This window comes from Anopheles bellator, chromosome 2 (genome assembly GCF_943735745.2).
Source record: "Anopheles bellator chromosome 2, idAnoBellAS_SP24_06.2, whole genome shotgun sequence".
Lineage (NCBI taxonomy): Eukaryota > Metazoa > Arthropoda > Insecta > Diptera > Culicidae > Anopheles > Anopheles bellator.
The window spans coordinates 27,196,764-27,221,431 of record NC_071286.1 but is presented as its reverse complement, the minus strand read 5'-3'; the positions used below and the strand labels follow the sequence as shown (position 1 = coordinate 27,221,431).

Below are 24,668 nucleotides of genomic sequence, written 5' to 3'. Positions count from 1 at the left end.
TCTCTGTCTCTTTCTGTCAAAAACCACGTCTGAGTCGTTTCAGTAGCTTTTAGGGGCTTTCTCGCTTGCGAAAACCCGACCGACGCGACTAGGAAGGTGAGTGAGGCACCCACAGCTAAGGCTGATATCCTGATGCGGGTGGCTGAAGGGGGTCCCCGGGCGGCCATCGTCCCCGCCTGGGGGGGTTCGGTGAGGCACAACAAGAAAAAAGCGCTCACTTCACTCAGTGCTTCCGGAGAGGTTCGCCCGCCTCGCGCATTTTGATCGATGACGACAACACGACGAGCACACTGAATAAATGGATTTGTCCACCGTTTTGCGGTACGGTAAGGCTCCGGCACACACATATACAAGCGCACATACACAGACGCACATTAGAATATGTTTATCAGAGCGTACGGGCGTCGGCCGATGAAAAAGTGACGAAGTGGATTTTCCGGCCACGGACGTGAGACCGGGTTTCTTCGTCCTTTGCCGGAGCCAGGGTCGGTTCTGCCCGTGGTTGTTGATTATAACAATGAAGTTCGTCACCGAGAGCCGCGGTGCGTGGTGCGATGTTACCCTGACTCACGACCGGGGACAGATCATCGATTCGCATAATGATCCGGAATAATAGTCGAATGCGCTGTCAATCACGTTGATAAATAGACAAAATAGGGTCTGTCGGTGGTGGGTTCGGGGAAAAAAACCAGTCACACAACCGTCGTGCTCACGTGTGACGTGACAAATGCAGACAAAGGTCTACAAATTATAACCAATTTCGGGACGATCTCCAAGTAGTCGTTCCTTTTTTTCGCTTAATCGATAGCAAGTTACGGGGTGATCTATTAAAAAAAGGCATTACTATGAAGGTACATTGCTTTTAGGCAAAGCTACGAATTGGGAATAATTTTACTGTTTTGTAGTAAAATATTTGATAACGAGGCAGTGTGGGAATCGTTTGGTAAGCAGTCGTAGTTTTGTGCTTCAGACAGACTTCAGAAAGTCGAACATCAAACTGACAGCAAGACAGCACACTTGGCCAACCCCGATTACAGGCTGCCAATATGTGCTTCAAACTTGAGCATATTCCTGCACAGCGCAGAAGAGCATCGGCAACGACCACACTCATCAACGACGTGTGGCTGCGGTTACGTTCAGTTATGGGCTCATCTTCCCGTTCGACTACGCGCCCGTCCGCTCGAGTTTCCTAATGAACCAATGCTGGACCAGAGCTGGTAGCTGGAATGCAACCTACCACACTCGCCAACAGTCCCACAGTGCACGTGGCCACCTCCCGACGGTATCGATGTCAGCTGCCAATAGCATCCGATAGTCTGGTGTTTCTCCGGAGCTGGCCCGAGAACAAACGATACATTCCCGAGAAGTTGGAAACCACTCGAGACGCAGCAACATCATCGATGATGGCGTAAGAAGCTGTCAAACTCTTCGCTACACAGCTCGAGATCGCCCGAGCGGACGGGGCCACGACTACCCCGGGACGGTGGTCTCCCATTACCAGGCACTTCAAACAAGCTGGCATGTGAAATTCGATCCAAACCTAAGTGCCTGGGTGTGCCGTAGTCCACGTCTTTCCCACGAAACGGAAGGCGAACGCAGCTGCGCGTCGAGCTCCTTCTGGGAGCCATTCCATTCCACAGGTCCATTTTCCACTGCCACTACCTGCGGTGACTGGGCACGCTCGGCAGCCCGGCCCGATACCGGAGCCCGACACCCTACCGGGCGGGTGGCGGGATTATTCAAATAAGGTCAAGCCTCTGCAGCTCGTGTGACCGACCGGGGCCGGGGTCTGGGGCTTTGTCGGGCGGGTTCGAAGATCCTTGACAAAAATCCCAATCCCTGCCCGGGAATCGAGCGCAAATAGGAGACGCCAGGACGCCGACCGACCGCTAGTCTTCGCCGCCCACTTCGCCGACGGTTATCGACAAAACTCGAACCATTCAACAACCACTTGACTAGCAGCTATCTAGCCGCTGTTGCCGGTAAACAAAGTTCTTCCGTCCGTAACCTGAGCCGGGCCTGAGCGGATACCCTCGTTGCAGTTGCAAAGCGGCAGGAACAAACGTTGTCCGCCTCCCTGGCCGACGCCGACTCCACCGAAAATGGTTAGTGTCTGTGTGGAAATTCTTTTCGTCTGTTTGATTTCTGCCACAAGCACCACAATCGATCGGTCGGAGTGTTCCTCCACATTTCCGGACCGGAGGTTCGTCCCCGTTTGCATCTTAATTAAATGCATAGCAAATCTAGGCACTAATCTTCCACTCCAGGAACCGCACTGTTTGCCGCTCGGGCTGTTTGTTGTTCCTGCTCGAGTAGTAACCCAAAATCAATCGGCCGAACGGTCGATGATTATTCGCCCACCGAACACAAAAGATGTCTTCATTTTCTCCGCATTTTGTTCCCAACTGCTGGCGCCTGTTCGCTCACTGTGTATTACTGTCAAATTTATTTCATATCCTCCACCGACCTAGTTCCGGTGCAAAGGCTCCACAGCTACAGAGCTTTCCCGATGGCGCTCCCAGAGCGTAGGATGTGTTTCTGGAATATCTGGACGGGCATCCGATGTACGATGATGCTTCAGGATGTTCCGCTTTCGTAGAAGCGAAACTTCCGGAAATGTTAATAGAGCCCTGCCCCGCTGGGGTTCGGACCTGAAATTGTAGAGGTTGTACAATAGCTTGGCTCGGGGAACTGGCGGACATGATGTTGGGCAAAAATAAAATGTCAAACCCCTACACAGCGTGCTTCCGTGCGCACAGGTCGGGGATTGGGTTCTTTGGAGCGAAAATAAAATGGGCAGTGAAGAACTGTCCCCGAGGATACCGAACTACTGGCCCTGGGTCCGGGTCTGGGGAAAAGGATCGATTTTATGCAAACATCAAATATGGCGCATTGAATTATACGGTTCGACTCGATCGCTCTCTCTCTCTCTCTGACATGTGGCAGACATTTGTCGACACAGTTTTCGGTCACTTTCCCGGTTCACCACCAGAGCGCAGACCCGAAAGAAAGGATGCTTCGAACCTTCTGCCGGGCTAGTGAGTGTGCTGGAAATTGATTTCGTGTCGCCTTTCGTGGTCGCCTCTCCAGAAGCCCGTGTTCTCCTCAAATAAGCACACGTGTGCCGGCCTAACATTGTGACTTACCTGCCGTTTTCTTGTCCTTTTTTTCGTTCTTGTCCATTCCCGGCTCCAGCTTCGACACACGTGGACCACACGTGAACTCACCCTCACACTGGAAGGATGTTGCCATCCTGGAGGATCGTGCCAACTTCAAGACGACACGAGAGCAGCGGCGAGCGATGCTGGTCATCAGTCCTGTGCAGGTAAGGCCCTTGCTCCAATTTTTTGAAGTGAGGCAAATTTGAAAAGTGTCACTTTGAATTTCCCAGCAATTTCACAGCCTCCGTGTCACCTTCGAAATCACCGAAATGACGGCAATATCGGCCGATGATAAATAATTCATAAACCAAGCGAAGGAACACTCCATTCGAATTCGGCAAAGCGGATGAATCTATTATTGTTCAATATTTGGACTGAAATGGCAGAGCCTGATCCGTCGAACTAATAATTCCTTCATTACAAAAGTAAATCGTTCCGAGTCCGTCCGAGCCACCTAGGGAATGTGGAGCCGGAGTTGCAATGTGCTTGAAATTAATATTTAAAGTACACTGTCACGGGGCGCTGGAAAACGAATTTCCTTTTCCCACTCACTCACCTTCATCAGACGTGACGTGCGCCAAATCCCGAGGTCGAGATTATTGCCTTTTCTATCCGAAATAAATTTCGGATTCGCAAGCGCACCGCACGAACGGACACAAATACAATTCCTGCCACAAAAGGAGCGCTGGGTGTTGAATAAGAAAATCGCGAGCCACTTTTACACAAATTACATTCCTTTTGGCGCGATCCAGACCGCTTAATTTCGAACGATTTCCCGTTGCTGCCCGGTCCGAGGAAGTGGAAAATTCTCGACCATTCTCAGCTCATTCTTTCCGTTGCCGCGATTTCCACGACCCGCCTGCCACTCAATCAGTTCAAGCGTCACTGGGCGCCGGTTTCTCGCCGCGATTCTCGCTGGACGCGGCTCGGCGGACGAATTGCTGTTGGTGTTCGAGATTTGGCCTTCCAAACGCCATCTTTTCACGGTCCACCCACCGGCGAGCCACTTCTCCGTGACAAAGAGAATGAACGAAAATTAAAAGAAATCCCAAAACCTCCCTCGGCCACGGGGCGAATGAGCGAAGCGATTTGCATTTCCGATCAGTTCGCCCCCATCGCGGCCAGCGTCTTATGGAGGCGCCTCTTATCGTTTCTCGATTTTTATGTGTCCTTGCGGACCACTCGGCACCGGCGGTCGCACCGAGCAAGACGATCCAACACCCGGAGGGTTCGCTGGAATGCAGGATGATGGTCCCCCGGCGGTTCGTTGTAACAAATGGTGTAACGATTTCGTAGATTATTTTCTCCGCCTAATTCGAATCAATTGGTTTCCAATTTTATTGCCGATTAATTGATGCAACCCGGGATGATGCGGCTTCGGCAAATCGATTCGCTTCGATGCGCGCCCGATTGTGGCGGGACTGTCTTCGAAGGATACGGAACGGACGCACGATGAAAGGGCCGCTCGCCGCTTTTATCACTCAACGAGCTCACCGCTTTCCCGGAATGGTTCCACTCATTATTGGTGGCCGGGCGATACGGGCCACTTTGCAAGAATTCGCCCCATTTCTCGCCCATTCCAATGTGTCGATAAAAGCCGGCACGATATATTGCCATCATTAGGGACATTCGGTCTCCCATCCCGACGCAGAATCTATTATCCAACTTTCCGCGCAGCTCAGAAACGGGGGCTCTACTCATTTTAAATTTAAACCAAATCAACGAAAAGGGCAAAGAAATATTGTTCCGACTTTTAAGCGTTCTTCCCGCCGACCAACGATTCCGTACTCGAACTTCATCCTCCCAAAACGGGCTACGAGTTTCTAGAAGAAAAAAATCTGATTGAGCTCCTAAACCATTCCACGTCGTCCTTAAGCTTAATTCCGTCGTTCGGCGGGCAGCTCTTTCCGTTGATACTAATGAACGCTATGTACTGGAAGCTCAATTCCGATTGGCACTGGCAACGATACGAACGTACCATTTTTCCTGATGCTTTCCGCCTGCGCCATTGAAAACAAAGTACCGAGAAATGGTGCCATTTCTGCCCGCAACACGCAACAGTCCCTCTCTCTCTCTCTCTCTCTCTCTCTTCCGGTCGTGACTCGCCACCCGGCCAGCTGCTGCCGTGCCGTGTATTTTCTTCCATTTCCGATAAACCACAAGCACCGTCGCACTAGCAAACCGTCTCACGTTGCTCTCTTCTCTGTTCTCGTTGCAGAAAAAGGACGCCGGAATCTTTCGATGTCGTGTAGATTTTTTGCTATCTCCTACAAAAAATAGTAATGTAAACCTAGAAGTAGTGGGTAAGTAATAGAGCCGAAAGCGAACCGGAAGCGCCGACGACTTGTCGCCCACGGAACACGGACACCCGACCCGAGGCGGACGGCATTTTTACGATTTCTAGTGGGCACTTCCGGGCCCCCAGCGTACGGTTCTTTCCGGCGCCGGCTCCCGGAACCGGAAGCGGATCGGTTGAAGATTTATGTTTTCCTTTGTTTCGCTACGTTTCCGTCTTCCGGCGCTGGCAGGTGCCACGGGGAATGACATTACACCCACAACCGCGCCCGCACACAGCCACACATACATACACCACGCACACACAGTAATCATCGGAGTGCCAACAGGCAGGCGTCCGAAGGAAGTCTTTACTGGGCGACGGCGCGACTATTCAGTTCCTACTCGCGCTGGTCCTTGTAAAGCGCGAGAACCATGCTCTTCGAACCTACCGGCACCGGAAACATGTGCACTTTTGCTGCTCTCGCCGACCGACAACGCAGCGCCATTTAAAGTTTCTTAAAAAGAGAGAAATATTTGCGGACATTTGTCCGTCAACTCGCCGTTTCTTTGTTTGGCTGAAAAATCAGGACTCTCCCGGGTGGTTTTTGTTTCCAATCTTTTCGCCGGAACCGGGTGACCCGTTTCTCAGCGTGGCCATTCATTTATGGACTGGGCACCATTTTTTTTTTTTTTTGGTTCCATTTGTGTTCCCCTCTTTCGCTTACGTGCCATTGTGCAACATTTTCCCTCACAAAAGTCCGCTTAATTGCGGAAAACATTACGCTAAACTATTGTGCAAACAATCGCACGGCACCATACCCTGGCACCATTTCGGGGCCGACGAAGAATTTGGCCACATTCACATTTTTGGTGAGTAATTATGTGTCGGGCAGGGGAAGAGCTCAAATGCATGTTCAAAACGCCGTTTACCTCGTCAAGGTGCGCTTGCGGTTTCCGGAAAGTGTTTTCTCTGCCGCCCAACAATTGATGGAACTATTATGTGCAGCAACTGATAAAGAACTTGAGAACCACGATGTTTACACCGATTTTGGAAACGCCACACCATTAAAATTGAACCCGGGCCGGGAGCAAAAGTGATTAAAACATTCCGCCACAACTTAAGTGGATCAGAAATGGATCTGCAAAAAAAACTTTTCCCACACAAATCGCTTTCACCGGAACAGGGGACGAACCCAGACGACCCACTAAGCCCGCTGCTATGGCCTCGCTTTGCCGACGGACGATATGCAGTTCGCGAGGATGTCACATTTAATGCCTCACGCCCGATGAGCGCAATCACACAAAAAGCCCGAGCCCGTGTCATAATTATCAAACTTGTGCCGGTTGCTGGCCGTTTGGCTGTCGCTGAAACAGGGCCATCGCGTCACGCATTCGCAACCACCCCCACGCCCACCCCGGGCACCTACTTTCCATTTTTCATCTGTTGAATGATCCGCGGTGTGCACTTAAATTGCGCCCACAGAAAGGCTTATGCTCCGGCTCGACCGCAGACGCAGAGCGGGAAGAAAAAGAGGCAACCCATAACAACCCACCATTATGCGGGTTGGGTGACGGAGCAGGTGGGTGGCTACCGGCACCCCCGATCCCGGAGACCGGAAGCGGCTTACACTTCACTCTCTCGAGCACACACATCAAACGGAACCCATCAACCCGTCGTTGCCGGCGTCGGCCATCCGTCGGTGCGTCGACGACGCCGGTTTTATGCTCGTACTCCGCATAATCATCAGGCGGGCGCGGCCATCATCAGCGAAATTGCTTTTTATGCTGCACATCCTGCACAGTGCCGAACTCTATTTCCAACACCGAACGAGTTCGCCAAGGAAGGGGCAAAAAAAAATGCCCGCCAGCCAACTCGTGAGTGCTGCTGCACTTACATCCGCCTTTGAGAGCGCATAAAACGGAGGAGCCAGACTCCAGCGCCGCATGCAGCACATCATTAAGCGCCGACCTGCGGGGGCTCAAGATTTAAATTATGGAAATGTTAAGTAATTCAAACGCGCTGTACTTTCGGTGATTGCGTACAATAAACCCGCCATCCTGCCAGCCACGGCTCACCTGTTTCGTTTCGCGTTCTCACTCCCGTACTCTCGGGAGCACTTGCCACACTTTACAGCCTCATTTGGAGAGGACGCTCATGCTCTTTTCGCTGGTGCTCGTGAAAAACGGAACTGAAAGCAGTTAATTTTCCCGCTTTCGAGCGACACTCGAAACGAGACGTGATTTATTATACATGTTGGCCACAGCTTACTATGATGAACCTTCTGAAATCGATGTTCATCCTGCCGCGTTGCCTGTGAGCGATCTAGTACTCATCTCCACTTAGACATAGAAACTGCCCGTCAACCTTTGGGATCGAGAAAAGGAAACCCAGTTGTAGTAACCAGTAGTGCACCAGATGTCATAGACAACTGCCCAGTTAGAGAATTACCTGTTCGCGTAGATACCCATCCGGTCGGTCTGGTTCAGACCCGGCACGCACAGGAGCACGCCCAGCAGGTTGGAACACTTTCGGCCCGTCACCACGTTCGATGGATCCAGTGTCTGCGAGAACCACGTGACGGCGTACTCGTGGCTACAAATGATTGCTCCTGCAGAGCCGAAGATCAGAAAGTTCGTCATTCACGCCGAGAGGTGCGATGCCGCCGGTACTCACGGATTTCGGAGCCCCCGTAGGCCAGCGCAGTGCAACCGGGCTGCGGATGGTAGCCCCCGTTGGGCAGGAAGTTCTCGTCACCGATGAGCGGTCCCATGCCGATCATGTAGCGTGAGGTTGCGATCTGCTGCACATACTGGGCGTCGGTCGTCGCGATCCGTTTGGTGGTGCCCACGTCAAACGGCAGCGTAAACAGTGGTCCTGCCGGATCGAGCGCATAAATCGTACCGACCCGTCCGCTAAAGTTCTTCGCTCCCAGCCCCACAATCTGACCGCCCATGCTGAATCCCACGAGGGACACGTTGCCGAGCGGGAACCCGTTGCTTGCGATCGCCGTCAGGAACTGCGCCAGCCGTTGGGCCGCCAACGGGACACCGGTGCGGGCCGCTATTCCGTAGACGTACGCGGCATACGGTTGCCAGTCCAGCATGCACACGTTGGTGTCCACGAACTGCCGATACCGGGTGCTCAGCGTGATGAACGACGTTATGTTGGTGCCCTCCGTCCAGCCGTGCGTGACCACCGCCACGGGTTTCGTGAAGTTGATCTTGCTCGTCAGTGCCGTGTCGTTCGGGAAAATCTCATCGAAGTACGCCACCGATGGCCGGGCGCAATGTATGCGTATGGCGCTCGTCGGATCCAGGCTGTTGACTCCCGTCGTCTGGAGGGGTACCGGTGAGTTGATATCCATGAATGCCGCCACCGCTTCCTCGGTCATAAACGCAAGGAAATTGATCAGCTGCCCACTGACAGCGACTGCACTCAGACTGCTGAGGGTGAGTAACACCAACCAGCACAGCTTGCCTCCGAGCGCCATTTTGCTTGACACCGAAACTTAGAGCCCGTCAACGGCCAACGGCACAATGTAGCGATCGATCGTCGCTGGCGTTCGTTTTGATAATTCGTCCCAAATGCAGGGCAAGTGCTGCCAGCTGATCAAACATGGCGAATAGAGGATTTTGTTTTTCTTTTCGGCCACACATAAGACACGTGCACGTTATTTGTACGACAGTTGCCCGAGGCGAGCCTGAATGAATCTCCGAATTGTGTGGATGGTGACCAGTGACGTACACCAAACTCGCAATTGTTAAACCCATCACAGTACGTCTGCATCGAAAGGCAACACAAACAACTCATTTGTGGTTCGGTTTGCAGTTGCCAAAATGGGTCCCGTATGTACTGGGATGAAAGCATCTTTTCAGTGCGCGATCGAAATAGAAAATCTAAATGAGAACAGGCAAACAGGATTTGCCAGCCAGCTGTGCATCTTATGGTGGACCTGTTTGAGACCTAAAACACGCTACAGTAACGCTCGCTTCGGGCAATCGGGTTTAACTATTTTATCGACAATGTTTAAACAAGCTGATCAAACAAAACACTCGGAATATTTTTTATTTGAAACTATTAGCAGCCTGCTTTCGCAATCATGGTTTCTAAAATGTTCGAATAATGCTCGTTCATCGTGTCGGTTCGTCATCATAGAAAACCGTTCGGAAGTGACCCTAAAGGTTCTAAGTGAATATAAAAATCTATTAGTATCTCTACCTAGCTAGAGCCGCAGGTGAGGCACCTCGTCGAACGGTTCCTCCTACGAACATACCGCTAATCCCAGGGAAGCTCAATAAACGCTTAGGAGCCCATATTAAATATCTCATAATCGCTTTAGCTATGAAGTAGCCGCCGGAGAAGGTAGTCCTCGAAAAAAATCCCTCGCCACACGTGACCTTCGTTAAGTGTAACTAAATGGCCACCATCGCCCGGAGACCCCCCACGGATCCCATGTAATCGGAGTACATGGGATTTCGACTATGATTAACGAGATAATCGCTCCATGTGGGTGTGCAATCCGAACGGTTTTGATCCTCCTAATCTCCGCTACTTCACCGACTTTGCCCAGCTGCTCGCTCGTACCGGCTCGATGGTGTCCGTGTTCCAGTCCGGTTCAAAGTCCGTCCGAAATTGCTTAAATAATCGTTCCACCAAAGTTTCGTCACCATCTAATGGACCGTGCTATTGGTTCGTCCGTTTCTCTCGCCCCTCGCAGTGCCACCGGATGTACCGAAAATCCATAACGAGGCCGGAGTCGTGCTTCCATCCCATGCCGGACCGTACGAGGAGGGTGGCGATCTGGTGCTGATATGCGTCGTGACTGGAGGTACGTATGTGCGGTTTAAAGTCGACCGCCATCAGCAGGACACCTATTTTTGGTCCGAAAAATTTGTTCAGCAGTTTTTGTTTCGTTCTTCACTAACTTTGCCCCAACACAGCATGAATTTCTGTAGAAAAAAAGCAGACACAGAATTGGACAAATGCGCTACAGGCTGGTTGTTGTTCATGCTCCACAGGACCGACGCTACATAGTTTCTTGTTGTTTGCGAAGTAAAAATGTAAATAACTTCCATCCCTTCCGATCCCCACCATTGCTTCCATGCTATTCATGTCCCGGTCCTGTCATGTCCTTCCCGCCTCCTTGCGTGGGCCGCGCTGGGGCGAGAAATTCAGACAATGACACAACCGAGCATAACCTTAACCCTTGTCATTCAACAAATTTTAATTCTCGACAGCATATTTTTTTACTTTCCTCGCTCGTCGGAGCTATCATCGCCCGCAACCCTGGAACCGTTGCAGGACAGCTGGTCAATGAAATTGCGGTCGAGTCTGGCCGTTTTTTTGTTTGGTTTCTCCCAAAGTATGCATAAGGCATTCGCTTCGCTAAATGTTGGTCCCTTGAAGGCGTTCAGATCGGTGGTGGATATTCCCTTATTTTTTGCTGAAGGTTTCCACGCCGCACGGGTTTGTTTAATTTTTAAGGTGCATGCCATTGTGTTGTGGAAGACAATTTTAAAGGTAAACCCGAACTATGGTAATGTGTCTAGCTTGTCTCGGCTTCGGGGTCTCGGCCGGTTGGTGGTTGGAGGCTGCCGGTTGCGACAGGAAACTCATTTGCATTCCGTCAGCAGCGGTGTGTGACTTCCCGCTGGGTTGTTTTACATTAAACATTGGCCCTTGTTTGTTTGTTTGTATGTTGGTGTTGTTTGCATGTTTGTGTCATGTATAATGTTTGCGATACAACCCAAGCTATGGGTGGCCTTCGGGACTTATTTTAGTATTTGGTTATTGTAGTATTTGATTCAATTTGTTTCTGAAGCTTTTTATATGATAAAGAAAATACATTTCATGCATCCAAAAATATCTGCACTTCTCTTAAGCAGTCCTTTAAACGTCGTAATAAAGCGAAGAGAAAATGGCTCTCTGTAAAAAATGAGCTAATTCTCCGTTCGCATTTCAAATTCGCTATCAGATTGAAACACCATACATGACTCCCATGGTAGTGATCGCTTACGAGTCCGAATTGGCAACCAAATTTAAGTGCCATCATGCCAAATTAATTGATTCACATGTCCCCACAGAATTGAGTGCTCCAAAATTCTGGCACCATCACCGGCGAGCTCGTGGAATTAATTAATGTTTCCCGGTTCAATCCGATGGGCGTGGTGCCGATGAATCGATTCGCAACGCTGCTGTCCACCGCACAGCGCAGCAGACCTGCGGTACATGGCTCGGTACAGCACCGGTCAATATGGCCATTTTGCCCATTTCCCCTATATTGAAAACCTGGAACCAAAAGCAAAATCCACCAGCTACACTGTGTCACCTTTTTCTTAAAGCTCATCAGCATTAAAAAAGGCCCAAAAGAGGAAGCATCCTGGTATCGTTAACGTGCCCCGGTCATTAACATTACGGTCGACAATGGTCGGCGCGCCGTTCAAGAAAACACACCACGCACCGTGACACGGTCTGGCGTGTCACGCCGTCCCTTGATCGTCGGCCGCGTGGCGCCTTGTTCCACGCTGCATAATTACATCTTCATTTGTTTACCATTCTGATTAACTTACCCTCACGATGATACGCGTAATGATCGAGCCTTGGGACTGTGGGGGAGCATAAAATGTCATCGCGCTTCGTAAGCGTAATGAGATTTCGGCAAGTGCCCGGTCGCCGCTTCATTCGATGATTACTTCTTCGGCGTACAAGCAGCTGCTGCTGTTGGCGTCCATAATTAAGTGAACGTCGGAAGATTATCACCCGCCAAGCGATGGGTGGACCACTTGAAACCTTTGATTGAAATACAAACATACCACCCGACGCTGTATTGCACATTTTTGCAAGGATCTTGCTCCTTTGAACAATGCATCGCAATAAAGATGGTTAATGAGATTCTTACAACCATTTTCGGAGCGGAAAACTTTGGTCGAAATAAATTTAAATCTTTGACGACATAAGGTGAACTTGTAACGGTGACTGTATTTACAACCAATTGCACCAGACACCCAACGAAATAGTTACATCGCAAAAATATAGCCATGAAGTTTGATGGCCCAGAGCCTGTACCGTTGTTCCATTGTGAAGCGAAAGTGAGCCAAAAGCTGCCGCAGGGACGCATTGCGTCAATCGGCAGAACCGCGCCGGAGTGCTTCTCATTCGATTATGCTACGGTTGATGATGCTTCTCGCCTTCTGCTCCACAGACGCGTTGCAGTTGCAGAGGCGCTGATAACAATGATGGTGGGCTAGAGTAGACGAAGCAACAACAAACAAGGTGTCCCGTCGTTGACGGGCCTCGTCGAGGACGCGAATAAACGGCTCGTAACGAGGCGCATTCTTTTTAATCACATTTTCATCGTGAATCGCTCTCGCACTTCGCCCGTCAAAGCGAACGGTCGGTACGACTTTCGGGCGCTAAAATTCAACCCTCTTTTGGGCCACCGAAACCGAGCTCCACGCTTCAGCTGGTTCCGTGGGCATCGATGTCTGCCTCGTAACGGAAGTCAGGCCGCCTCCGGGAGGATTCTTTGCGATCGCGTAGGACGCGCAACGAAACTCCGTGGCTCCGAGGAAGGCGCCGTTCTTTTGCACGAAATTTTCGGTCGATCCGAAAGTGGTGCGCTCGAGGTTCATGGTGGCTCGTGAAACGAATTCAATTAGGCTCTAATGAGGGCTTACATCTTTAATGGCTGATTAATTAAGCGATTAGCTTCGAGTAACTGCTCTCCCGGCCGCTCTCTTTACGGGCGGCGAACGGCGATAACTCTTGATCTTGGGCTGTTGTGAAAATCTGGAACACCCCTCGGGCCGGGGTTAAATCAATTCCTCCCCACCGGTCTCTGGAGCCACGTAAAAATTGAATTGTCTTTCGAGCAGCCTGTGAGGGAGCCATTTGTTTCGAGCGAGAGTTCAGGTTCGGATCCTGGGTCCCGTAACTCACGATGCGGATAAAAACATTGCACCCCACAAACAAGGGGTTGCCTAGAATCGATTATGGTCACTGGGTGTACGAAATTGTTTGAATTATTCGCCCACTTATGATACGGCGCCCTTACGGTGCGGCTCAAGAGGTATAATAAAATCTATGCAACAATGGGCAAACGGTTTCGGAGCGCTCGTCGGTACAAGAATTGGACCCCTTTCTGACCTTAACATAAATGCTCATGAAAAATTGACGAGCCCAGTCCACGCGGGTGGACGTCAAATGGCGTGTCACCTTTCTTGGAAGAACGCTGGTGGCCCGAACATCAGTCGAAAGGGGTTGGTAAAAAGGGTCCATCGAGCGGGGGCCCATCATGAAAGGGCCCGACCCGACCTAAATTTATTTCCGCGCGTCCCACACAAACTGCAACCACGCTGCACAATCTTTCACATTCCCGGGGTTCCCGGTTCCTGCGTTGGCTTTTTTCGTTTTCCAATGCGGACCCGAGGAATGGAAATTGCGGCACTTCCAGGCGAGAAATGAGCTTCAGTCGTCCTGCGCCTGGGCGGTGGTTTCGACCTTTTTCCAAAATATCCCCCAGCAGGCCCCAGGAAAACGGGTCAAAAAGTTCCCATGGCTACGGCACGAACCCGAAACCACCGGTCTCCATTGGGTCGTTGGGTCAATGGTATGCGGTTTCTTGCCGCTGCCGCTGGTGTGGTATAAAATATGAATTTTTATGACACAACAACCGGAAGTAAACACAGTCGATGCATTACAGGTTCGCTACCTGGCCGGACCAGGCCCATTTGCAGGTTTGTTCGCCGATCGAAATTGGAGCAACCCGAAACCGGCTAACCATTAAATGTTTATTTTGTTTTCCAGGCTACCTCAATGCAGCCTCAATTTCACGTCCTCATCAATAATTTTGCCCCGTTAAGGGAAACAGACTTTCGGTTGGGAATCGGAGAGCGTCCGCCGTTGAACCCTTCTTACAGCACAAGTTCGCTAACGTTCAATTTAGCCATAATTTGTTGCAATGCTCTTTGATGTTGAACATCTCCGGTCCAGTGCCCATATTTCGCCCAGACAGTCCTATATTCCAACATGAAAAGAGAATCAAAACTGGGTCAATCTCAGAACTCCTCACACCGGAATAGGCCGAACCGTTCGACCGAAACTTGAAGTGCACATAAGCCCCGGTGCTCTACCGGCGACTCCATCTCGAGTTTGTCCCGTTCCATTCGTTCCATTCGTCACCGAACGACAATACGGTGACTAATGATGTGTTCCATTTGCCCACAGTAATGGGCGTAAAAGTGCACCCCGGTTTCAGCTGGATTTAAGCTTTGCGTTCGAAACAAAAAAGAAAAGCCCAACCAAAGGATGATTTGTGCTCCGGAAGCACCAGCTACCAGGCGTCTCCATCGACGGGGCGGAAGTTAAATCAACAATCGGTTCGTAATTATTCGACCTCCGCCGAGCACGCTAAAGCTCCAGACGATGGTGCCCTTTTGTTCGCATCACACCGAACCGTGCGTGTCCGTGCACAAGAACGGGGACATCCCGAAAATACTACGTTCCCTCCGGGGTCCGTGGTAGCCGTGGTACATTTCACTTCATTTCATTTCCATCTAGGACCTCTGGCAATCGTAATCCCCACGGTCCACTGGCAGACGTCACATCATTGACCAGCAACGGCTTAATGTCCTCGGGGCCTCAGATAGCGCACCCGGGAACTACTAGTGAGCATCGCGGAACGAAGAACACATACCACTTTAAACGCGTAACGCGCGTGTGTCACAAACAAAGACCGAAGGCAGCAGACCGCAGTAAGGGAGGATGCCAAGAAGTTGAATGGCGAAATGGCTACGATGGATAGAAAGCAACCCGAATGACGCCAGAGACGGCCGTAAATCGCCCATACAAACCACAACCATTCCGGTGTGGTGTGTGGAAAATGGCAAATAAAAGAACGCCAGAGATTGCACGAGACGGATGCGGTGTCCGGCGACGGCGACGCGGAGCGTGTATAATGTCACCACGATAATTAAGATTAAATGATGCATGATGAGGTTCGGATGCTGGCCGCTGATGGGCCCGACGCCCGAATGACCCAGAAGCATCATCCGGACCATGGGCGAAGTGATCGGTGGGATTACTTTCTTGGACCCAGGACGAGCAGAGCGCCTCGCAGGAAGTCAACGCCGAGAGGCCAGTCATTTTACGATTTAATTAATTTCGCCTCATTCATTTTCACTCCGACTGTGACGTTCGTTTACTCATTCGATTTTCGCTCATTCATCCGGGCGAAGGACAGCATCGGCCTAGCCCAACGAACTTGGGCTCCCGGAAAATCATTAGAGGATACGATGTGGAAAAGATTGGTGCCATTCTTCGCGTGGCGCGCTCACATCGGCTCAACACATCGACCCAGTCGGAAGGAGCGTAAGAAAGAGAGACCAGAGACGAGAGAGTGAGAGAGATGGGAACGGGCACAAACAAGAAAGTAATTCCGGTGCGACTGAGACCGGAGCGCACCGATCACTCCCTGGCATCCTGGCCGGCCGATTTCATGCCAATGCGAAGATCTTAATTGAAGATTGTGCGCCACTGTTTGCGGAAGTTAAGTGCCTGAACGGATTTCTAATGGAAAACGCCTGGCCGGCCCGCCGGCCACGGACACGATAATTGAGCGATATTTTTAATCGTGCCCACTGCTCGGGAAAACAAAATGCGAAAAAAGGGCCCGGCCAACTGTCGCTAGGGGGGAAGTGAAAGATTAATTTCTTTCGCTCGTTCGCTCGCCGTAGCCCGTCCTGGATCGTCAAAAATCGAGCGGAAAAAGTCGAGTGGAAAGCAAACCGTGTTTCCCGGGTGCCGGGAAAATGTTTACTCATCCCCATGGAGCGTGGAGCTTCTTTTCTTTTATTTTGTGTGGTTTTCTTCTTTTTGGAAAAATAATCCCAAAAATGGTCCTAAACTGGTTCGGTGGCGGTCGGCTCTTTCACCGGGACTTACTTCCGTCTGGTGGATTGTTTAGCGCCGCCGGTACCAGCAGGTACACCTCCCAGGAACGTTTCCTATCGATTTTCCTCGACTTTTCTCATATGGCGCGAAGTTGCTGGAACCCGGCCCCTGGCACTCGCTTTATGGTAAATCCATACAAATCTTTATTTATGCCTATCGACTTACCGGTTGACCGGTCACGGTGGAGGGTTGTGCGCGACCGACGCCCAAAGTCAGCCCCGGCACCGGCACCGGCCCCTGGTATTACCGTAAAATACTACCTTTCTCCCGCTTCCCGCTGAGGCATAACCAAAGGGCGCGAAAGAAGCCCACAGAACCCGGGCGGGAAAAACTTCCCACCCACCGAAGACGTGTCGTGTGAAAGGTCAGTCCGGCGCGGTGCAGTCGATAGTCGTATTTCGGCCACCGGAGGAAAAACCCCGGCCTGCCACCAGACTATATCGTGTGGCAGCCCGGAGTGCGGCACCCACCGGTTTGCACCGCCAGCACCTGCAACCGGCTCCCCAGGACCACGGCTGGTGCCGGAAACCACGGCGCTAAGCTTGCGGGAAACGCCACAACCGCCCGGGGGTGATCAATAAAAATTGGCTTTCTTTCCCCTTCGGTTCCGCGCCCGCCACTGCGGACATTGCCGACCACTTTTCGGCCCCTCGTTTATGGCTTTCGCCCTGACCACCCCGCCCAGTTCGCGAAGGAAACCGAAACCGAAGCCCAACTGCGATGGCTTCCTCCATGGTTTTTTGTTTTTTCTTACACCGACATCCTGATCCTGCTGCTGCTGCTGCTGCTGGTTTCGTTGGCGTTTTTGGCGTTTGGCGTTTTTCTTTCGGCGGGCCGGCAGGCAGACAGGCGATTGTGTTGCCTTTGGCCACTTTTCACCGACACCTCGGGGCTTTTGCGCGTTGCCGACCGCGGGCCGCGTTACACACGCCAAGCCGCTTTGCGAAGCCCGATAAAGGCGCGACCGCGCGCCGATACATAAAACTGTGAACTTTAACACGCAATCAATTTTGTTTGCAATATTTCTTCATTCAATTATCGCCGCTGGATCGCCGGTCGGTGGCGATGATGGGGGTCGCAGTGGGAAATGTGATTTTTCTCAATTACTTCATTTTCTTAACCGGTTTTAAGGGGTCCCGCAGTGATGGACGGTTGATCTACTGCCTTACTATTGACATTTAAAGATTAGCTAACACGGATCCGATTAATCGCAAACGGGCTTTAAGTATTTCAACAAGTTGGTTCATAACAATTGTTATTATTGTATTTATGAATTTACGGTCAGGCCATATGAATGTCTTTAGTAAGATTTCTCAACTATAGCTCTGGAAATCGACGAACGGTTCGTCGTCGTACAGTTTGCTTTGGTCAAATTAAGTATCCCGTATCGGATTATCAAGCAGCAGTTATCAGGTTTCCGAAGTAATATCATGTCTAGTTTTGCTAACCAATCAGAAAATATTATTAGAAAATATTGTACTGTAGCTGTAGACTGTAGAAGCATAAAAATCATAAAAATCATAGAAATCATAGAGCATTATAGAAATAAACAAAAACTCTCAGTCGACACAGCCAACCAGAGACAGACGATTACTCGAATTGTGTAGTCACACCAAAATAATGCCCAGTGTATCGTTCGTAAATTAAATACGTGGAATGTTCATTAAAACGGATCAAAAACAAAAAAAATGAAGCAGATTATACTAAACAACTGGGTTGAAAAGACTCGCAACATCCACATATTGAGGTGAGCCCCCGAATCCCCCAAATGATTCGAATCCTCCTCAAAATTGGCAGCAATTCGGGTTCTTTGTCCGTTCCCCGAACGGTCCAGATCACTTTGACAATGCTGTGGAACGTAGCTGTAGCGGAATATGTTGCACCAAACCGTACCGTATTCTCTGTACCCAATATTCCACCATTCCGCCGCCGTCAAGGTCGTCTCTAAATTATCCCACTTATCAGACACTGTTCTGCTATTAAACTGCAGCACGCAGGACGAATTCCCACCGGCGGGGACTCTCCGTGTGTGTATGTGTGTGCAGGAGTTTGTCGAATTTACGACGACGGCAACGATGGCCGGGAAACGACGAGGGAACTCTAACCTCAACGACCAGGAGACCCGGGCGCATGTGTCAATTCCCAATTCTCATCAGCCAGAGTTCATCAGATCATGGCGCTGTGCCACAACCTACCCGGGGACCTTCGACCGGAATTGAATGTCCTGCTTGAGCACGGCACATACCGGAACATACACACACTGACACGCCAGCACCCGGGAAAGACGGTGCTGTTTGGGTGTGCCTAGGTGGATCTATAAAATTCGTGACATTTCGCACTCCGCTCCGGCACGCCAGCCATTGAGGTCTTCGGTCGATTCTCCGCCTTACGTGGAAATATACGTTTCAATAAACATGATCTAATAAATAAGCCTCATCGCAAGCCCAACAGACGTGTGTTCCGCTTCCTGTTGAACCCCGTAGACCAACGCCCGACGGACTCGGGGCTCGCTCGGGGTTGCTACCGATCTCGGTACGGTTCTTGAATTTCCATTACCTTCAGTAACGCTGGCGGCAACAGAGAACTCCACTTGTCGGCGGCCTAGGGTTACCATAGCGAAGGGGGGCATCATGGTTCGCATTGTTCCCGGCATAAAACGTGTTTTCACTTGTCAAAAGTGTCAAACAATTTGAGACGGGCTTGCTCCTAATCCAATTTATCACTCGTTCGGGGCGATGTTTGAGTGCGAGTATGTCAAGATAAGAGAACCCCACACTCGGAGCACTCTGATTTGTTGATTTATCCATGTGAGACCCCACGACATCGTTCCCCTCCCCCCGCTCAATGTTTATGTTGAGCCGAGCATATTTATTTTGATGTTTTTCCAAACCTCAGCCACCTCAGCTTAGTGATAATCTGCGCGGTGCGGCCATATTGTCAGTCAATAAATTTTCATCGCCCAAAACCACCGCCCCGGCATAAGGCTTTAAAGCCACCACCAAGACGCCATCGTGGGGATAGCCGACAAATCGGAAGCAATTTATGCGTCTGCTAAATCTGGCGACAACTCGGGGCTCTTCCGCTCTGCCGAAGCGACCAACGACCGCGCGGTCTGGCCAATAAATCTGAGTTTTCAACGAATAAAACTGTTATTATGAATTATCTTCCTTCAACGATGCTGTTGCGCGGGCCACGCGGCCTCCGACAAGTCGTCGCCGGAGGAGCCACAGCCACTGGGCTCCTTCGAAGCAGATAATCTAATTGGTTCTGGGTTTATGAGCCGTCCGTTCCCAGTGCCGTCGTCCGTGGTGGAGCTGCTGCTGCTGTCCGGCATCCGGTCCGGGTTCGTCGTGTAGCGGCAGATCCGTCGAAGCAGAACAAATTGTAGCATCATTAGCGGGCTGGGCCACGGACCCCCAACCGCCTCCGTTCGCTTTCGGTTGTAATTGATTTAATGATAACATTTTAGCAAATATTTACGGTCGCGCGGGTCGAGGTCCTTCTAGGTTCCGGGGGTTGCCGCTAAACGGCGCCACTGTAGCCGGTGTTTCGCTGTTGCTTTGCGATCATTGGTGGTCACGGTTTGGTGGTCTTTTCCCGGCCTCCCCCCCCCTGGAACTGATTACAATGCCAGCGTTAATTTCCGTCATCCAGATCCAGGCAGATCGAACTTCAAAGCCACACTAACCTCGTGCGCTCCGTTGTTGTCGTTCCAGGAACTCCGACACCAAAGATTACCTGGTCCAGCAACGGCAAGACACTGCCGAGTGCCATGGTCGACTTCGCGCACGAATCGACGCTCAGCAGCCGGCTGGTGGTGCGGAACCTTTCCCGGACCCATCAGCACAGCGTTTACAGTTGTCAGGCGAGCAACTTCTACCGCAAGAACGTCACCGCCAACGTCACGATAGAGTTGCGATGTGAGTACCGAGTTCGCCCCGGGCCGGACACCGCCCAACCCCCCAATGCCTAATGCGCCGTCTATTTTGCAGTGCGACCTCTGGCGGTGGAAATTGTCAACGGAACGGGGCCGCTGTCGGCGGACCGGCGCTACATCGTGCAGTGTCAGTCGGTCGGCTCGAGGCCGCCCGCCAAGCTGACCTGGTGGATGGGCGGCGAGCAGCTGATGACAACCAATCAGACGGTAAGTTATGGCGTAGACGTAGACCCGTAGCCCACTTGCGGCTACGGAAACAATGGAAACAATACCGGCGAGTCGTTGTGAAGCTACACGAAGCTGCTGTCCGTTGGTTGGCTTCACTCAAGTTTCGCGCTCTTTGTCCTGTCTTTTATTTATGTTTTGTTTCATGTTTTTTACACAGTGTTTAGTTTTTAAGGAACAATCAGCTCAGTTTCGGTCAAGTTTTTTTGTAGCCTCCATTCCTTTTGATGACGCAATTCCCGACCATCATGTAACGGATTCATATGGGTTCTTTCAAAAATTATCCCAACATCGCCTGTCATTCGCAAAGTGGTCGAACGTTTAACTTTGGCTACCCCAGCGAATTCCACCCAGCGCTGGGTGCGGCGTAATGATACTGTTAAGGTTGCACCCCACGAGCCCAGCTGGTGCGCCGTAGCCAGCGACTTCCCGAACAAGGTGAAACCGATTTTCATATGATAGCAACCGAACCCAGCTAGAAAACAGCTAAGGAAAAGTGGGACAGGCAGCTTCACCGGAGCGTATCCGGCGGGACGTGTATTAAAAACCGAACCCAACAGCACGATACCCAATTTACTGAGGCGGGAAAAAGATTGTTAATGGAGTCGGTAGGTGAATTGCCCGGCCACATCCGTTTAAGCTCCGTGGCCTCCGTCGGCGTGTGGCGCCACATGCGAAGCGAAAAATCCGCGAACCAAATGTGGGGATCTTTTTCCCGTGTCGGTCCAACACACACGTCGGCGATCCTTGCTTCGAGAAAAAAAAAATGGATACGTTAGGAACTCGTCTTCCTCGTTCCGTCCGACGCTTCCGACCATTAGGGACCGATTTGTATCCAATTGATGCCGGAAGCTTCCGGTTATCGGGCGGACGAGCATTTTAGAGGGTCGGCTCCTGCCAGTGCCACTCCATCCGAGGCCCATTCTCATCAGCGTAATGGTTATGGCCGGGCCGTCGTTCACCGTTGGATGGATCAAACCATGGGCCCCGCCGGATTACGATAATTACGAGCTACGGCTCGACTACGGCCGCTGCCGTGCCTAATTATATTTTAAGGTGACGGTAATGTGTAATTGAGTCATTCTGCGCCCGACACCCGGTGAAGATAACGTTTCGCCGTGCAACCAAATTCAGCTCATTAACGAAACCGTTTGGGAACATAACTTTCCGCGTCCGCCCGTGCCCCGGCTCTGGGGCCGGCACCAGTCTTGCAAATTGCTATCGGTGCTGCACCGAATCTTTCGACGGAGAATAAATCACTTGTTACATCATTCATAAGCTGAAACCCTGTGTGTCAGACTGAACCTTGACGAAGCGAGGCTGAGTGCTGAAATTCCTGGAAGAAAAATGTTGGCGGTCCTTTTTTCCTGTCCCGGTCCCGCGCAAACCAGGCGCACCAGGCCCGGCACCGGTCCGCAAAAGGATTCGGACAGCATAGCTATCATTCTTCAGCCCGCAACGAAATCCTTCTGGCAATTTAATTTATGGCACTCATTTTTCCCAACAACGGGCGAAAAGAAAGCGAGCACTGTCCGGCAGGCGGTCGTAGTGTCCACCACTGGCCACCACATGGCATAGCAAAACGAAAAAAAAAATGGATGGAACCCAAAAATCTGAAAGATTGAAGAGCGAAACCGTAAAACAACCCAAGAGACAGCGAGCCACCAACAAAAACCTAAACCTCCGCAACATATCACCCGAAAAATGGCCGAACGGCCGAACCGTAATGTAGGCGATTTTCATTACGGCACGAAAAATGAAAGGATTATTAAAATTATCCCGGATCCTGCCGGTGGCAAGTCGCCGAGGGCCATTCACTGTGGGATTTTCCCGCTGAGCGCCGTACGTTTCTCAAGCAAGCAGGAACAACGGCAGAGGAATTCGTCACAGAGCACGAAACGAAAGCCAAAACATAAAGCTGACGGCCAAAGTGAAGCTGCAAATTCATTCTCATCACGAAGCTAGTCCTCGTTTGGTGGGCCCCTTTTTCTTTCGCCACCACTTGGAGACCATTGTCATATTCATAGTGCCCAAGAGCCGCCCAAGAGCCGCCCAACAGCGTACGGTGGAATATGTAAATAATGAATAATAAAGCTGTCGAGAGGCATAACGCTTCACAGCTGCGTTGAACAGCCTTTTACATGGCCAGAATGCATCCAGTAACAATAAGTTTACGTGGAAAACAATTTTAATGCCACTGTTTTTAGTGCAAAAACTTATTGAGAAGCGCTGGTTATGTTGGTTATGGCCACACCACGAGCGGAACAAGTGAATTGCTGATTACTATCATAAGAGTTTCGTTGAAACTAATCAAGCTCTTAACTCATTTTACATCACAAAAGGTCACGGTGCTTTCTGATACTTGAACCTTGGCTAACGGACTCTTCACATGAGCCGCTTCGAGCTGGTATTTTCTCCCGGCCCCGAAGCCTTCTGGTGGGCGATGTTATCTGCGTTAATAGCGAAGCAGATTACGACGCACCCTCCAGCCCACGCCCTAATAGAGCTTCACGCTTCGCGCTGTGCGTGAGCCATGTTGCATGCAGCGCGCGAACCATAAAGATCGACATCATTAAAGTCCATCTACCTTGTGCAGTTTGCGTAAAGGGGGCCGAGAGTGCAAAAGCCGGGAGCCGGCAAATTGAAGCAAATAAAAAAAAGCAACGTGAACCCTAGGAGTCCGGAACTTCGGGACTTTCCCGGGAAAACGAAACGAAAGTGGGCTGGCCGGATACGAGCCGGGACGGAACAAAAAATCATATCCTTGTTTATGCTAATGGAATGACGCCACTTTTGCATCGTAATTTTTCATGGCACCGCGTTCACGGAACTAAACGGATTTTTTTTTTTTTGTCATTTTGTGCATTTTCTCATCAACCTCTCGCGCTCGGTGCGTGCAGACGTGTCGGGCTAGGAATTCGAGGTAATCTTACCCTGCCGTAATGCCCGTCTGCATGCCGCGCACAGAGACGAAGCCATCCAAGGCCTATGCATCGAAACGGGAACCTTACACCCGACCCGGTGGCCGGTCGCGGCTTTAAGGACGTCTTGGGCGAACAATAAAATCGACTTACTCGCCGTCTAAGCCGCTTCGGCTAACCTTGTTGGCCGGTTTATCTGTGTGCTCGAGTGCAAACAAAACGGGAGTCCTGTGGACCACGAAAAAAGAACCCTTTCACTAAATATGCTACGGCTAATGGCGTTTTTCTTCTGGCCCTTACCTTTCAGCCAACCCACCTCGCACGGGTCACGCTCGCTGCCAATCCAATTTATGCTCCCAGGACGCTTTCCATCGTTCACGCGAATAATTATTTCTCTGTCCCTTCACTGAAGGTTTTCCGACTTCGCTGTGTACAAGAAATTAATCGTCGAAACGTTGGAAAAGTGGATTACATTACACTGCGGATCGGGATCCCTTTTTTCGGCTTCGCTTCGATGAAGGTTCCCCGTTCTGATGCTCCCCGCGTTCGCTAATGGGTTTCGCTTGGAGTGTGAAAATGAGCGGTTCACATTGGGAAAATTTATTCGGCACCGTTCTATTTCGGGACTAAATTTCATTTTTCTATATTCACTTCACATCACAGTCTCACCGGTCGGTCTTTATCTGTTTCCGTTTCCGATCTCGCCCCACAGGCCACCGAGGACGGCAACGGTACCCTGTCGTCGCTCAGCTTCACGCCGACCCGCGAAGACCACGGCAAGACGCTGGTCTGCCGCGCCACCAACGAGCTGGTCAAGCGCGGGACGAAGGAGACCTCGACGAAATTAAACGTCTTCTGTGAGTACCTTTGCCCGGTTGGCATTTGTTTTCCTTCCTTTTTCCACCCTTCGTTATCTTCGCCGGATTTCTGCACAATTTAATTGCAAGAAAGCTGTCATCTCCGCTGTAATTCCTCCGGGCCCGTCCACCGCCCGCCGAATGCAAATGAATCGTTTAATTTTATGCTTTATCAACGCCCGGGCCGGGTGTTGGCGATTTTTGCATTTTTCATTTAGCGCCGGGCATTTAAGCTTGGGCTACCTGGCGGGCTGGCTGGCTGGCTGCAGGTCGGAGATCCGAGATTAGGGCACCAATCCCTTGCCAAACACCTCCGCCGAAAGGTCAAGCCCGACCACG

The 24,668-nt window shown here is 51.0% G+C and overlaps 1 protein-coding gene across 1 annotated transcript in view; it reads left to right on the top strand.

Annotated features, from left to right (window-relative positions):
• Nucleotides 1-24,668, top strand: part of LOC131207283 (hemicentin-1) — a 104,647-nt gene that overhangs the window by 2,814 nt on the left and 77,165 nt on the right. The window contains exons 3-8 of the mRNA XM_058199895.1: nucleotides 3,196-3,325; nucleotides 5,380-5,464; nucleotides 10,157-10,267; nucleotides 20,106-20,309; nucleotides 20,382-20,533; nucleotides 24,185-24,329. Of these exons, the coding sequence (XP_058055878.1) occupies nucleotides 3,196-3,325; nucleotides 5,380-5,464; nucleotides 10,157-10,267; nucleotides 20,106-20,309; nucleotides 20,382-20,533; nucleotides 24,185-24,329 (827 nt within the window). The remainder of the gene's footprint in view (nucleotides 1-3,195; nucleotides 3,326-5,379; nucleotides 5,465-10,156; nucleotides 10,268-20,105; nucleotides 20,310-20,381; nucleotides 20,534-24,184; nucleotides 24,330-24,668) is intronic.